At 50.5% G+C, this 15,704-nt stretch overlaps 1 protein-coding gene and 1 non-coding gene across 9 annotated transcripts; both read left to right on the top strand.

The window, feature by feature from the left end:
• Positions 1–252: 252 nt before the first annotated feature.
• PABPC4 (poly(A) binding protein cytoplasmic 4) lies at positions 253–15,564 on the top strand. Of its 8 annotated transcripts, none has more exons than XM_030868286.2 (16): positions 253–1,433; positions 4,200–4,393; positions 5,120–5,235; positions 6,485–6,624; positions 6,985–7,079; positions 7,742–7,879; positions 8,492–8,587; positions 10,308–10,580; positions 10,936–11,023; positions 11,451–11,570; positions 12,073–12,159; positions 12,254–12,381; positions 13,510–13,603; positions 13,717–13,847; positions 14,102–14,204; positions 15,264–15,564. In XM_030868286.2, the coding sequence occupies exons 1-15, from the start codon at positions 1,241–1,243 to the stop codon at positions 14,189–14,191; spliced, it is 1,983 nt and encodes a 660-aa protein (XP_030724146.1). In that variant the 5' UTR covers positions 253–1,240; the 3' UTR covers positions 14,192–14,204; positions 15,264–15,564. The 8 variants fall into 8 exon arrangements, with proteins under 8 accessions (XP_030724146.1, XP_030724149.1, XP_030724154.1 ...); XM_030868289.2 differs by having other exon boundaries at positions 14,102–14,161; XM_030868294.2 differs by having other exon boundaries at positions 11,451–11,522.
• On the top strand, positions 8,858–8,992 carry LOC115867316 (small nucleolar RNA SNORA55). The gene has a single exon (XR_004045057.1). It is a non-coding gene; the product is annotated as a small nucleolar RNA SNORA55 (small nucleolar RNA).
• Positions 15,565–15,704: the final 140 nt, after the last annotated feature.

Here is a 15,704-nt window from a genome sequence, read left to right on the forward strand (position 1 = left end):
TTATTTTACAGTTAGGCAAGACATCGATTATAAATATGATGCGTGCCGGTGGGTAACTCTATCCCTGGGTTCTAGTCCCGGAGGGGCGGGTGATTTACTCTCTACCCACTCGTAGGGAAAGCGGCCGTTGGGTCCGGCGGAGGCCCCAGCGGAGCGGTCCTCCGCGCGCCAGGCGTCGCTGTGGCGCCGCGCGGCCGTGCCGGGACCCTCTCGCGTGGCCGCCCCGCCTCGGGCCCCCGGGCCGAGTGGGCGGGCACGACTGCGCCCAGGTCGCGAGGCGCCCTTCGACCAGCAGCGCCCGGGGCGGGCGGGTATAAATGGAGCGGTGGCTCCCCCGGCCGCCTCTCTCCGCCCCGGGTCGCCGCAGCCTCCGCCGCTTTCGGGCCTAGCAGCCTGAAGGAAAAAAAAAAGAGAAAAAGATTAAAAAAAACCCCGAAAACCCTTTAAAATCTTAAAAAAAAAGAAAGAAAGAAAAAAAAAAGAGCGAATCCTCCTCGGAGAACCCGCGGGGAAGTCACTTTTGCACGCTTCCGGCCTGCCCGACGCCGCCGCCGCCGCTGCCGCACCTGGGCGTTCGTCGGTCCCCGTCCGTCGGTCCGGTGGTGAGCCGCTCGCGCGCCCGCGTCCACGCGCCTCAGCCCGCCTCTCGGCCGCGCCGCGTGGCAGCCCCGCGCCCGCCGCCCTCGCCCCCCGCGCGCCGGCCTCCGCGCTCCACGTGTCCGCGCTGCCCTTCGCCGGCCCGGCGTGGGAGGCGGCTGCGCGCTCCGGCCGCCCGGGGCTTGCCGAGTCGGCACCGACAAATATTTGGTTTCCCTCTTCCCTGGGTTGCTGTAATCTTAAACCGTCGGGAGCCCGAGGCCTATATTTATAGAGAAACGCACGTTCCGGAGGCCGCCGTGGGCACCACTGGCTTGCCTCGGGAAGAATTTTTGTAATTTGGAGGAAAGTCCCCGTTTTCATTGTTTTCATTTTTTGAAATTGGGAGCTTCCAGACCAGAACAGCTGAAAATTAACAAACTCCCAGGGAGGGCCATATTGTTTTTGAGAGCCTTTTGTCTGCGGGTGGGCAGTCTCGTCCGAGCCGTCTCCGCACTCCTCTCCGGCCCTCGGAGCCGACTCCAGCTTCTCTGAGCTTCACTGCCACCTGTGGGCCGCGGCTCGGAGCGGAGCCCCCTTTGTCCTGTGTGGCCCCCCCTAAGAAGTCCTCCTGGCGGGGCTCGGGGTGCTGGGGGCTGGGGAGATGAACGCTGCGGCCAGCAGCTACCCCATGGCCTCCCTGTACGTGGGTGACCTGCACTCGGACGTCACCGAGGCCATGCTGTATGAAAAGTTCAGTCCTGCGGGGCCTGTGCTGTCCATCCGGGTCTGCCGCGACATGATCACCCGCCGCTCCCTGGGTTATGCCTATGTCAACTTCCAGCAGCCGGCTGACGGTGAGTATAAGCGGTGGCCACAAGTCCGTGGGCTCTTTGGGGACCCTAAGATTCCTTCTCCGGGCAGGTCCCCACCCCCGTGGAGAGGGCATCGCGACAGCACGTTGCCACAGAAGCCCTAGTCGGGGACGGGCCATGGGAGTTGAGAACGCGGGATCCTGGCATCAGACGACCAGAGTTTCAGTCTTGCTTCCACAACACTTGCTAACCGGGTGACCTTGGGCTGATGGGTGCTGGTGGAGCCCAAGGAGGCTGTAAAACAGGACCAGAAGGAAGTCGCTGTCATTCCGTATGTGGGCGGTTTGCTCTGTGAGCCTTGCCTGGTCAGTGGCCAGGTGTTCGGGCCCCTCACAGGCCTGCGGAAGGGACAGGATGATTGAAACACAATTACTTAAAAAATGTTACCTAGCCAGAGCTGTTGCCCCCTCCCCTTACTGTACCCTGGGCTGAGAGTCTTTGACTTTGTGCTGGTGAGGGGTTTTTCCGGGCAGGTAGAAAGTAGGGGAACAATGTTGTGTGTTGAACTTGAGCAGGCACTTGTGTTAGCACCACCAGAGAGTGTGTGGTGCTGGGCCAGCTCCCTCCTCTGCGTGCTTGCCACCGGGGCGGAGGAGTTCTTTCTCTGGACAAGCCCTGGGCTGTGGAGCATGGTACGCAGGTAGTCTGGGGAAGCGCCTCTTGGAAATCCGCTAGGCTGGTGGGGATTATGGCCTCAACCTGTGCACAGTGCTTTATACTTGACAAAACCCTTTTACTTCATCCCATCTGAAGAAAATAGGACTTCTGAGGGAGAAAAGCAGCTGCAAAAGGTGGGAGGCTAAGCTGGGACTGTGGGTGCAGTGCTCTGCCAGCCCTGACTGGGGCCGTAGCCTGGAGCGTGGAGAGGTATGCTGCAGGCCTGGCCCGAGTGAGGCCAGAAGAAACCTAATCAGGGGCTGCACGTGACTCCAGAATAAAAGGGAACAACTGTAGAGACCATTACTGGGAGAAACAAGCCATTCTGTGGCCAAGGATCTCCGGGTCCCTATTTTTGTCACCACTTTTCACTGTCCGTGAAGCACAGAGAATGTCACTTGCCCAGGATGCAGCTGAGACCAGAGAATTGGACTTGTTGAGAGACACAAGGCACTGCTACCGTCAGTTCAGTGTGCTCTGGCCGCAGGGCACAAAGAAGGTAGCTGAGTGTGGCCTTTTAAGGGGGGAGTGGTGGGCACATTGGCTGTTGTCTGCCTCCTTGACTCTTCTGAGCAAAAGTCCTGTCACTTAGAGATAGTAGCAGAAGCCATTGGTTAGTGTGTCTGCCAACACATACCTCTGCAGGACCTCTCCCTGCTATAAATAAGCGCAGCCAGATTTGTCAGACGAAGCCGAGTTGCCTTGTGCAGCCCTCTCCGGAAATAGACAGGAGCTGTGTTGAAATGGGCTGCTAATTCACGCAACACAGTTAGGGGTCCCAGGCTGTGGATCGCAGAGTCCTCACAAGCGAGCCCTTCTTTCTGTCCCGGACTTGCACTGACTTGGATTTGCCGTCCCCACTTTCCCTGATCTCCTCCCCTCTCACGCTGAGCCAGCCCACCTGAGGAAAGTGGGAAAGATGGTTGGAAATAGGGCAAAGGAGATACCTTGCTGGCTGACTGGACAGCTGAGCCTGTGGAGGGGCAGAGTTAGGGATTGTGTCCCTGTTTTAAGTGAGACGGTGCCTTGAGGCGGGAGAAACACCCTCTACCCCCATCCCTTCATGGAGGAGGAGATTCTGGGAGATGTCAGTGCATAAGTCAGGGGAAGTGGGTCTGGGTCCTTTTTGCTACCAGTAAAGAGAAGTGTTCTGCTGACAGGTAGGGGTTATTTTGGTCTCTGGTTCTTTAAATGGTCTTCGTGGTGTATACATGGATTGGGTTGGGAAGCTAAGGAAGCGTCCCCAAGCACTGGGTTGAGAACTTTGTTGGGCACCAGGGCATTTGAAAGTCCTGGAATTCCGTAGAACGCAGATGAAGACTTCTAGGTAGCCTAGAAACCACTAGGTGCAGGGCCTGCCTCCACTGTCAACTTAGGCAGAAAGGGGTTGCAGTTTCATCCTTCTTGTCCTGATGATACAAAGAACATTTCCATATGTGGCCATCATTTTGATGATTGAGGCTTTTTTGTCAGAATCAATTTCTGTTCTCAGAAATTGAAAATATAAGAAACTGGGCTGAATTTGGAGATAGCACATTTTCCCCAATCGAACGCTCACAGGTTTTTTTAGTCATTGTCTCATAGACAGGTTGTAAACTAAGTGACAGCTAGTTGATAATGCTGATGCAATACCTTACTGAAAAATAATCAGAAAGTCCGCCATTAGTTTCTTAGTCAGTAGTTAGCTATACCGTTTAGTCATCCTGAACATGAGTTTGTCCATTTTATAAGAGGGATCATTTCACCTCTTCCACCTTCATCCTGGTGGGCAGTAGGCTGCAAAGTCGTTTATAAATGATAAAGCTTAGTCAAATGTGAGGTGTTATTTGATCCTGGTGCTATAAACCCATTTAGATTATCTTGCATAACCTCCTTACCCCAGAGGGGTTGAGACTTCTGCCATGAAGGAGGACGATTAGCTAGAACCTAGCCTCAGTAGCACTGCAGCCTAGAGGAATCTGATGTCCTTTAATTTTGATAGAGTTGAATTTCATCAGAGTGCTTACCTTGAAAGTTCTGGAGTTATCTGTCCCTGGGATGGTGGCAGGTAACGTTTTATATCCTTGACTGAAATACGTTTCTCTCTTGCAGCTGAGCGGGCCTTGGATACCATGAACTTTGATGTGATTAAGGGAAAGCCAATCCGTATCATGTGGTCTCAGAGGGATCCCTCTTTGCGAAAATCTGGCGTGGGAAATGTCTTCATCAAGAACCTGGACAAATCTATAGATAACAAGGCACTTTATGATACTTTTTCGGCATTTGGAAACATTCTGTCCTGCAAGGTAAACACTGATTAAATGATTTCAGCAGAATAATTACAGAATCATGACAACAAATACCAGATGGGGAATTGCTTGGAATTGGGTGACCGGGTATGATAATTTCCAAAATGCTGGAAATGGCTCTGAAGTCTAAAAGTTCACTGCAGCAAACGTCGGTGCCACAGCCCAGCATAAACCAGCAGGCGCTTTCGTGTCTTTGTTTATTCTTCCCTCTGCCTGAAATATCCTTCCTGTTTTCTAGCTTTGGAAGGCATCAAAAGGTTTCTCCTGGGGAGTGGGGGGCTGGAAAGTACCAGAGCAATGCCTCTGGTCTCCAGGAAGCTGTACTTAGTCATGTTAGAAGCATGAATTCACCCTCTTCCTTCTCCACGCACCTGTTTATGTGGAGCATTTTGTACAGCTCGTGTGGTGGTGGTTTACATGTCTGGCTCCACACTAGACTGAAATTCTGTTGTGGGCTTGGAAAGTGGTTCGTCATTCTGTAGCCCTGTGGTTTTGCACCCAGATCTTAATATTTTTTTTTTAATGAAGTAAGAAAACATTTGGAATAGAAGGAGCTTAATGGTGGCTACCATTTTTAAATGGAACATTATTGGGTACCGGCTGTAGTCTCCTGCCTTTTGAACATGGATGGGCTAGAGGCCTCTCAGACCCAGGAGCCCACACGGCTCTCGAGTCTCTGCAGCTGGGCAGTGGCGCTGAAGTGGCCCGCCTTGTCTTTGACAGGTGGTGTGTGATGAGAACGGCTCTAAGGGTTATGCCTTTGTCCACTTCGAGACCCAGGAGGCTGCCGACAAGGCTATCGAGAAGATGAATGGCATGCTCCTCAATGACCGCAAAGTGTGAGTGTCCCAGTCCGGAGCAACAGCCGTCGCATGAGCCAGCCGTGGCCCCACCTCGGTATTAACTGGCACACACAAGGCGGCTACTGGTTCTCGGCCCAAGTGTGGCCTGCTCCTACCTCTCCACTCCAGGGCTGGTGAGTCTCCCTGCCCGAGCCGTGGCAGCCCTTTTGACTCGCCAAGGTGGGCTTTCTGCCCAAGCCATGGCTGGCCTGCCGCCTCTCCCTTAAAAGCATCCGTCTGTGGGTTTTGTGAGCGTCGGCAACAGGGGCTGGCTGGAAGGCAGCTCTTAAGCCCACTCTGAGCAGGGGTCTTGGCCAGCAGCAGAGTGGAGAGGGCCCTGGACTGACCAGGAGCTGTGTACTAGTCATGTGACCTTGGCCTTCTGTGATTCAGGTCTTTCCGTGGGGTCACTCGCTAGGGGTTGATGCAAATTGTCCCCTCCACGTGGCTAACTTATGACTCAGTGGTCTTCAAATACAAGGCTGGCTCCACAGCAATAATTTAATTTGGTTACAATGAAAAGTCTTATCCCATTGCAGAAGACTGTTCATAATAGACCTTGTTGCTTTGGTGTGGTTATTTCAGAATGGAGAGATGGGGATCTTAGTTAAGCCATGCAGGGAGAGAAGGGACAATAAATCTTGGTTATGACAAGGAAGAGTCATTTCTGTCCTTTGTGTTACTGAACAGACCAGGCGATGGCTTGTGTTAATGATGTGCATGTGCCCAGTGGTCAGGTCTTCTAAAGGTATCACTGGAAAAAAGCCTAAAGATTTTTCATGTATGGATACCTTTCCCTATTAAGTGTAAACAGCACCAAAACAAATAAAGTAAAAAAAGCAAAGGCTACCTCTTAGTTCACTCCAACAGTCTCACTCCTAGGATTAACCACTGTTAACAGTTTGGTTTGTATCCTTCCAGACCTTTTCTATGCATTTACATAGATGCACAGAAATGAACGTTTTAAAAACATGGTCATCAGGTTTCTTCACGAAGGCAGTGTGATGTGGTAGGAGGAGCCCTGGCCTGAGCCAGGAGCCCTGGGGCTGGTCCTTGTAGGACAGTCCTGCCTCTTTCTCTTTCTGCTGGGGAGTTGGGACGTCTCTGAGCTTGCTCTCTTGGTGGTTGGATGGGAACTCGTGTGTTTTAACCTCTCCTGTCAGCCTTTAACCTGCGTTCCTTCGGGCCCCTGGAAATCATGTTTTGTTCCTCTGAGTGATCACTGTTTTTCACGATTTCTTTTTAGGTTTGTGGGCAGATTCAAGTCTCGAAAAGAGCGGGAAGCTGAGCTTGGAGCCAAAGCTAAGGAATTCACCAATGTTTATATCAAAAACTTTGGGGAAGAGGTGGATGATGAGAGTCTGAAAGAGCTATTCAGCCAGTTTGGTAAGTCAGGGTCCTTTGTCCCACGTGTCCCCTTTCACAGTCCACCAGACCTGGAATTCATCTATTTTTACTTAACAGATGAGCCCACCTAGACCCAGAAGTAAAATGCCTTGTATGACAGAGGCCACAGGGTAGATAGGAATAGACTCCAGGCCTCGGCTCTTGGCTTCATCCTACTTTGTCCCATCCCCAAGGCCATCTCAGCAGCTTGGTCAGAAGTAGAAGGCCAGGCGTGATGCCTCTTTCTTAGAGTCCATCTGGGCTCAGCCGGAGCTTGCTTCAAGTGGGCTCCTAGAGAAGCCTTCTCTCCTTGAGCTGTGATAGAGATGCTGTTACTAATAGTTCTGTCTTTGGTAACAGGTAAGACTCTAAGTGTCAAGGTGATGAGAGATCCCAGTGGGAAATCCAAAGGCTTTGGCTTTGTGAGTTACGAAAAACACGAGGATGCCAATAAGGTGAGAGCACCATGAGGGTCGGGGAGGATTTGTAGGGAGTGGCCCTAGTGTGTGGGCAGGGCCTTGCCAGCACGTGGTAGAGCTGAGTTGTAATTGTCTGAGTACCTAGTAGTGATGCATGGTCACTGTGCTCTGGAATTGTCTTCCTGAGGGATTTCACATAACTGTTTTCAAAGCACTTGACATGTGCCCATCACCTCAGCTGTTCAGTCCTGTAGGTTGAAAGAGTAGGGCAGGCATTTGTTCCCATTCATAGGTGAGGGAACCAAGGGCCCCGAGTTGCTGATCTGATAAAAGAACAGTAGCCGCTTCCGGGAGCACCATTGTGCTAGGCCCTCAACATGTATCACTCAATACCCTGAAAGAACCTGAGGAATTTAGTGGCAGCCAGATTATCAGCCTAGGCTCGTGTCTACCATGCTTGTATTTATACAGCTGTACAGTTTTTTCACTGAATTATCTGGACCAGTGACCCATTTAAATATTAACCCCATTTTACTGATGAGGAAGTTTGGATTGGCTTAGCTGACTTCAGAGTGAAATTAATTTTTAGCCCTGTAGGGACGACTTTTCTCTCAGAATATTTGGTGGGACTTAACAGACCTCCAGAGCAAGGCCCCTGCCTCTGCATCTTGATTTAAAATCATGTATTTCCTCTTCAGGCCGTGGAGGAGATGAATGGAAAAGAAATCAGTGGGAAAGTCATTTTCGTCGGCCGTGCACAGAAGAAAGTGGAACGGCAGGCCGAGTTAAAACGAAAATTTGAACAGCTGAAACAGGAGAGAATTAGTCGGTATCAGGTAAGAGGTGGTCTCAGCCCAGCCTACCAGCAGGGGCTGTACCACGAGATGTTGGCAAAAGCATCCTTAGTTTGGCAGGCTTTCTTTTTGGGGACCATGAGTCTCCTCTTCTCATTTCTCTCAAGATCATCAGGTTTAACAGGATGTACCTACCAGATACAGCAGCGGTTCTGGAACAAGGATGAAGATAATTTATTCATTTAGGGACTCTATTCTGGAAGCCTCAGCCTGTTGTTCTTAGTCATGTGCGTTCTGTTTACTTAAATGATACCACTTTGTTTGGAACGGTGTAAGGAAAGCCCTGCTAGGTCAGTGGTCAGCCAGACCAGCTGTGAGAAAGGCTGGGACTGTATCGATGGTCCTGTCAGAGTCTTCAGCAGTAGATTCTCAGCCTTGAGCCTGCATCAGGATCCCCTGCAGGGCTTATGAAAACAGATTGCTGGGTCCCACAGCTTCTGATTCATTAGGTGTGGGTTCTGGCCTGAGAATTTACATTTCTGACAAGTACCCAGAGATACTGCTATTGCATGTCTGGAGCCCATATTTTGAGAACCACTGTCTTAGGAAATGTGTGAGGTATAGAAGTGCAATTAACAGACCTTTCTGCTTCAGGGGGTGAACCTCTACATTAAGAACTTGGATGACACCATTGATGATGAAAAGTTAAGGAAAGAGTTTTCTCCTTTTGGATCAATCACCAGTGCTAAGGTATTTTATACTGAGATGTAGGGATTGAAAGCAGAAGTTGTAAACTTGCAGAGGTTTATTGCATTTGTTTCATTGAAGGAATAGGATCTAAATTTTCATTTCTGAGAGTAGCTACCACATTCATCTAGCAAATTCCTCCTGGCATTCGGTTACCCATCTGAGTATATGCTCTGGAAAATGACATTTCGTTAGGTTAACATTGCACTGTCTCCCAAGTACTGGGATGTGGAGATGCATCTGACTCAGTGCCTCCCTGCCAGCCCCCCAAGAGCACCTGAATCTTTCCCATTCTTTGCTGCTTTGTGCTGGTGTGGGGACAGATGGTGCCACAGCATGAGCAGGGGAAATCCAGACGGGTTGTCTTTCACTTGTCTTGAGGCCTGTCTCTACAACTCTGCCACACGTATTCCTTGAACGAAGGTGTGTGAGGATTTTGGAGCTGGGGTTGGGAACTTCCATTTGGTGTCCTAAAGGAGAGGGAGTGGAAAGTTTGTTTCTCCGTGTTTTGCAGCGTGCATCATCTGCTTGATTTTCTTTGATAATGGTAGCAACCGAGTTAGCTGGGGGAGTAAGTACAAACCCCCTTGTGAAGATAAGGGTGAGAAGAGAATGCTGGTTAGGCGAAGATGTTGTATTGTGTGTCCTTGGTGCTTTGGGTGTGTGGTGGGCACTGATGGCATCGGAAAGTTTTGGGGCATAGCCTGTTGCAGACTCTATGCCTGCTCCACAGAGGTGAGGCAGATGTCACAGAGTCCTCCAGGGGATGAGAAAGGAGGCCAGCGGGCCGGTAAAGACTTGGTGACCCTGCCCTGGCCCTTAGCTTGTCACTCACAACCCAGGAGCATTATCAGTGGTCGCAGGGCATTGGCCAGAAGCCACCCCCAGGAATTTCCTCAGTTCCTCACCCCCTCCCTCCTGTCACCCCCGTGACGGGCCTCCAGCAGCGCAAGGAATGATAGTCTCTCTTAGCGGACCAGCACAGGAGTCAAGATGGCATTTGCAAGAAGAGAACAAAAGAACTGTATCTTGAAGTTTCCCGGCACCATGCCCGAGATCAAGGTGTCACATTACTTTCACACACCTTACTGGTCCACCTCGTTGGTAGACAGGTGTTGGGTTGATACACATCTTTACTCCCATGTCCTCCTCTTCAGGAGGCTCACCAGGCGGTGAGCTAAGACATGAGTGAAATGTAGAGATTACAGAGTGAGACTAGAATCCAGCTGCTTGTCTCCTGGCTGGTTGTAGTTCTGCTGTGTTTATTCTCATTGAATTAATGGTGGCAGTCATTGATTTTATGACTCCTGCCCACATGTATTTCAAAAGCATGTCCTAACCTTGCTAAGAGCTTACTAAGTTTTGTTCACCAAGGTCTTGGGCAGATGAGTTTTACAAATAAGATGCTTGATGCTAATGTCCAGATCTCTGTGAGTTCCCAGAGATAGCTATGCTTCTAGGTACGAGGAAACATCTTTGGGTTCCTGGTTCAACCATTAGCCATATCACAGTATTTGGGAACTTGAGTCACCTGGGGATCTAAAAAGGAAAAAGCTTAGTTTCTCCCTTTAGACTTTGTGATTCAGTTGGTGACTCAGTTGGTCTGGGGTCCATCGTGGGACTGGACTGTGAAGCCTTGACCTAGACCTGGTAACTCTTGGAGTGGAACCCAGGTTTTAACACACAGACATCTTTGTGCTAAGTGGCTGGTCTCATTTTGTAGGTGATGCTGGAGGATGGGAGAAGCAAAGGGTTTGGGTTTGTCTGCTTCTCATCCCCTGAAGAGGCAACCAAAGCAGTCACGGAGATGAACGGACGCATCGTGGGTTCCAAGCCACTGTATGTTGCCCTGGCCCAGAGAAAAGAAGAGAGAAAGGCTCACCTGACCAACCAGTATATGCAGCGGGTGGCCGGGATGAGAGCGCTCCCCGCCAATGCCATCTTAAATCAGTTCCAGCCTGCAGCTGGGGGCTACTTTGTGCCAGCAGTTCCACAGGTGGGTATGCAGTATGCTCATGTCTCCTTGGAACCTGCCTGCTGATAGCTGCTCCTATAGTCCGCAGTGGTTGGGGAGAGGGATTTTTGGATATTGGAATTCTAGAATGTCACAGTAAAGATCCTTCAAATAAAACAAGGAAGGACTTAACTCGTGGTTGTGCACACACAGTGACAGGGGTAAAGTAAAAGAGTCCCTGTTAACTGGCTGTCCCTCCCCCAAGCTCTTGAGTAGAGAGCGCCTCTGTCCTGAATAATTAGCCTAGGGCCTGGTAGTGAGATGAGGTGAGATGAGCTACTTCTCTAGTGTGGCTTCAGGTCCTTAAATAAAAGGGCTTGGCTGCTCTTTCTTACAGGCTCAGGGAAGACCTCCATATTACACACCTAACCAGTTAGCACAGATGAGGCCTAATCCACGCTGGCAGCAAGGTGGGAGACCTCAAGGTAGGTGGTGGGGAACAGTGATTTGATCACCCAGGATGTACCTGTCCTGGCCTCCCCTCCCTGCCCCCTCTGAGGCACAGCCTAGGTTCGGCTGTGTCGTTCATCAGTGACGTGCATTTTTTTTAAAATTAATTTATTTATTTTTACATCTTTATTGGGGTATAATTGCTTTACAGTGGTGTGTTAGTTTCTGCTTTATAACAAAGTGAATCAGTTATACATATACATATGTTCCCATATCTCTTCCCTTTTGCGTCTCCCTCCCTCCCCCCCCAATCCCACCCCTCTAGGTGGTCACAAACCACCGAGCTGATCTCCCTGTGCTATGTGGCTGCTTCCCACTAGCTATCTATTTTACGTTTGGTAGTGTGTATATGTCCAAGCCACTCTCGCTTTGAGTGACGTGCATTTTTTGTCTCTTCACCAGGCTTCCAAGGAATGCCAAGTGCTATACGCCAGTCTGGGCCTCGTCCAGCTCTTCGCCATCTGGCTCCAACTGGTAATGCTCCGGCCTCTCGTGGCCTCCCTACTACCGCTCAGAGAGTCGGTGAGCAAACTGGCCTTGAAGTGTGGCCCGGGGAGGAGGGAGTCAGGACGACTAGGCTCTGCTCAGGGTTGGTCAGTTCGTTGGGCTCACCGTGTTGTCCGGTCCTGGTTCTTTACTCTTAGCTGTGTGCTTAGGTGGGTACTTAAGGAGCAGGGAAACAGTATGAGTTCTGAGTGTTGGTTCCTTTTAAGATTCTTTGCCTCATCGGTGACTCACGTGAACAAGGTTAATTGTAGGAATTTGTTAGCTGAATGACGACAGAGGCAGCCTGTTCTTTGGGTGGGGTTGGGAGCTTCAAGGGACTTCTTTGCAGATTATGTCCTGTGTTCCAAGAGGTGGCAAGAGTTGTATGTTTTCTGTTGGCTCTTCCTCGAAAGTAGCAGTAGTGGCCCCATGTGTGATGTGTGCTGTATGAACATGCTTTGGAATTGCTCCTTCCGTGGGACGTGGCCAGTTGGACATCTGCTGCCAACACTGATGTGCATTTGCTGGTCTGTTGTAGGGTCTGAGTGCCCGGACCGCTTGGCTATGGACTTTGGTGGGGCTGGTGCCGCCCAGCAAGGGCTGACTGACAGCTGCCAGTCTGGAGGTGGTATTGGATGCACACAGAATGGGGAAAGATGGGATTTGACGGGTCTTTGCCCAGACCGATGGGCTTTAATTTTACTTGTCCTTTTCCTAAGGTGTTCCCACAGCTGTGCAGAGCCTAGCGCCTCGTGCTGCTGTTGCCGCCGCTGCTCCTCGGGCTGTTGCACCTTACAAATACGCCTCCAGTGTCCGCAGCCCTCACCCCGCCATCCAGCCCCTGCAGGTGAGGTCCATCTAACAGAACCCTAGAAGGGTCCCCCCTGCTTCCACATGATTCAAAAGCTGCCTTGCTTGGATTCCCTCAACAGGTATTAAATGCCTGCTCTGTGTCAGGGAGCCGTGTCCCGTGTGGTGACCCTGCCCTTGGGGGACTCTCTAGTGGGAGAGAAGGGGCTTGCAAGTGTTCTTCTGATAATGGTTGGCTCAGCAATGCCCCCGAGGAGGCAGCTGTGCTTCCTGCTCTCCTCACCGCGTGCACGGGCTCTCTCGGCTCTTTGAAGCTTCCATTTCACTTTCACATCCAGTGGTCGAATTGATCCTTAGCTGCTCTCCAGGTGACTGGGTGGCAAAGAACATCTTAGATGAAAGGTTCATCTTCAGAGGTATTAGGCTGGGTGGAGGAATTGGACCTGGATCTCAGGTTCTCTAAGCTGGAGCTGCTATCTCTAGAGTTGTGCCTCTCAGGCAGGCCAAGCAGAGAGCTTGTGGCAGAACTCTGCAGTTTGCTTGGAGGAGCTGTGCTGGGCCTTGCTTCCTCCTGCTCTGTGCTCTGAGTTGGAAATTTCCCAGAACTTGGCACTATGAGAAACATTTTTGCCTGTAAGACCCTACTTTTAGCACTGTGACTGGTATTGACGGTCTTTAGCATTTAATACAATAAAAACATGCGGTTCAGTGAAAGTGATACAGGATGAAATTATAAGCATTTTCCTATTCATGTCCTTCGACCCAGTCTCTACTGGGAATTCACCCTAAAGGAAAACTAACGTTCAGGAAAGGGCTACACATACAAATGTTCATGGTACCTTATTTATTAACAAGGCTTCGATGTCTTGGGCAGCCTTGAGTAAAGTAAAATCATTTGGTAAATGATTGTGTAGCATTGTAGGCTTTTCTTAGTCATTTCCCTTCTCTTCGAATAGCACGTGGCATTTTAGCTGTGGTTGGTTGTGGTTTTTGCTCACACCACTCTGTTCCTCTCCCTGAATCCCCAAGACTGCAGTCAGTTCCCTGACAGCAAAGACAACTACCTCCTTCTCCTCTTTAACTCAGTAGACTCGAGTGGTTGTGCACATGACCACTGTCACTGTACTTACCCGGGTGCTAATCCACCGCCTCTCCTGGTTCCCAGGCACCCCAGCCTGCGGTCCACGTGCAGGGGCAGGAGCCGCTGACCGCCTCCATGCTGGCCGCAGCACCCCCGCAGGAACAGAAACAGATGCTGGGTGAGTGACCCACGTGCTTGCAGAAGAGGGGGCCAGAGCTGCTACTGACCTGGACACCAGCTCCCTTCTCTACTGGGATGCCACTGGGTTTTTCACGGAATACCTTCCCACAGGTGAACGTTTGTTCCCGCTCATCCAGACGATGCACTCAAACCTGGCTGGGAAGATCACGGGGATGCTGCTGGAGATTGACAACTCGGAGCTGCTGCACATGCTGGAGTCCCCCGAGTCTCTCCGCTCCAAGGTGAGCAGGTTCCCAGACCCCCGCGGCTTCCGCTCACTCGGCTCAGGAGGACACGGGGTGGCCTTGGACACCCAGGGGCGGCAGAGAGAAGGGTCTGCTGCCCCTGTGACCTCCTCGTGTGACCTGAGGGCTGGTGGCGCGTGGGTATCTGGGAAAGCGGTCAGCACCAGGAGAGGCCACCGCTGGGCCTGGGTGCCAGGGAGGGGTGGAGGGGCTCTCCTCAGGTGTCACTGACCACCTGAAGCTTCTCACAGGTGGATGAAGCTGTGGCGGTCCTACAGGCTCATCATGCCAAGAAAGAAGCTGCCCAGAAGGTGGGCGCTGTTGCTGCTGCTACCTCTTAGACAAGGACAAACCGTATGTTTGGCTCTTTATTTTCTGCAATGGTTATGACTCTTGACCCATCTCCCTGAAAGATTAGGGCCAGTGTATATGTAGAGCCATGTTTCTATCCCTTAACCTGGTAACTTGGGCAGGCTGTCACCTAGGTTTTTTCTGTCACCTGGATGAGTTAATATGGAAAAAAGAGAGTCCTGGTGGTAAATTAGAAGACACAAACAACAGTTTTCTCCATAAAGAGCACCTGGTTAGATCTTTCTCAAGAATCACCTTGTTTGTCTCGAATAATGGTGGATATATGAGGCATTGTCATAATCCGATCCCACAGCCTCATTTCTATGAACATCTCCCTAGTTTGGCTTGAGGTTGTGAGGTCAGTTGTGTGGCATCCACAGTTTAGCTCTGGAAACACAGCGGGCAGAGGCCTTGGTGTCAGAGTGAGAGAGACAGACACACCTGGCTACAGTTACAAGGTGTGTTCCCATCAACTTCTGCATTTGGGGGCCAGGGCCTCTGTCTGCAGGGACTTGGGGCAGTGAAGCTTAACTAGGACCTCTGACGAGGACTGGTGGTTGCCTCCAGATGGAGAAAAGAGAGGACCAAATGAACATGGGCAGAGGCAAGGGCAAAGAGCACATGGTAAGGGCCAGAGCTCGTGTGTTGGTAGGGCTTGACTTGGCATAGTCATAGCCCCTTGTCAAGGGCCTGAGCCCTGTCATTTTGAGTTTAAGCAAGGATGGCCAGGAAGGGTCAAGGTTGGGGCTTTACATACAAGTACCCTCGAAGGCACTGGTTCTTAACCAGGGGTGCCTTCTCAGAGGACATTTGCCAATATCTGGAAACATTTTTGGTTGTCACAACTGGGAATATTACTGGTATCTAGTTGGGAAGAGGCCAGGGATGCAGCTAAACGTCCTGCAATACACAGGACAGCCCCCACAGAAGAATTATCTGGGCCAGAATGTCGGTGGGCACCAAGGCTGAGACCCTGCTCTACAGTACTTACATCAGAGATTCCCGTGCGTCTCTGAGGTTTTTTTGATTTTGTATTCATAGTGTCGGTGCTTTTCTTTTCAGGATTCAAAAGCCAAATAAACCCTCATGGAATTCAGCTCAAGGTTTGAAGACGTCCTAGCTTGTCCTATGGACCTCAACACCAAGAACCACAAATTGCAAATTTAATAGGTCATTTTGTATCAAAAGGTCAATTATGAAGCACCTAGAATTTTTCAATTAAAAGAATATATTCTCTGGGTTCTGATATGGCCCAAACAGTGTTAACTTTTTTTTTCTATTGTGAGTTTGATTTTTTCTCCCCAGAAACTGGTTTTATTTGATGTACCCAAGTCTTAAGTTTCTCAATAAAGAAAAAATCTCCATAAAACTGCCTCTGTTTTTCTCTGACTACAGTTTTCTGTATAAATTCCAGTTTTCACTGCAAGTAATTTTTGGATGTAAATAGGGTCAAGTGAAGTTCTGTATATCTTGCCATCCTTTCCTGATGGTTATAAGATTATT

Source organism: Globicephala melas, chromosome 1 (assembly GCF_963455315.2).
Source record: "Globicephala melas chromosome 1, mGloMel1.2, whole genome shotgun sequence".
NCBI classification, from domain to species: Eukaryota; Metazoa; Chordata; class Mammalia; order Artiodactyla; family Delphinidae; genus Globicephala; species Globicephala melas.

Excerpts from the sequence above, each read along its gene's own strand:
- PABPC4 (XM_030868286.2), top strand. The coding sequence starts at position 1,241 with ATGAACGCTGCGGCCAGCAGCTACCCCATGGCCTCCCTGTACGTGGGT. Across the intron at positions 8,588-10,307 it reads GATCAATCACCAGTGCTAAG|GTGATGCTGGAGGATGGGAG; the intron begins GTATTTTATACT and ends CTCATTTTGTAG. Across the intron at positions 11,571-12,072 it reads TACTACCGCTCAGAGAGTCG|GGTCTGAGTGCCCGGACCGC; the intron begins GTGAGCAAACTG and ends GGTCTGTTGTAG.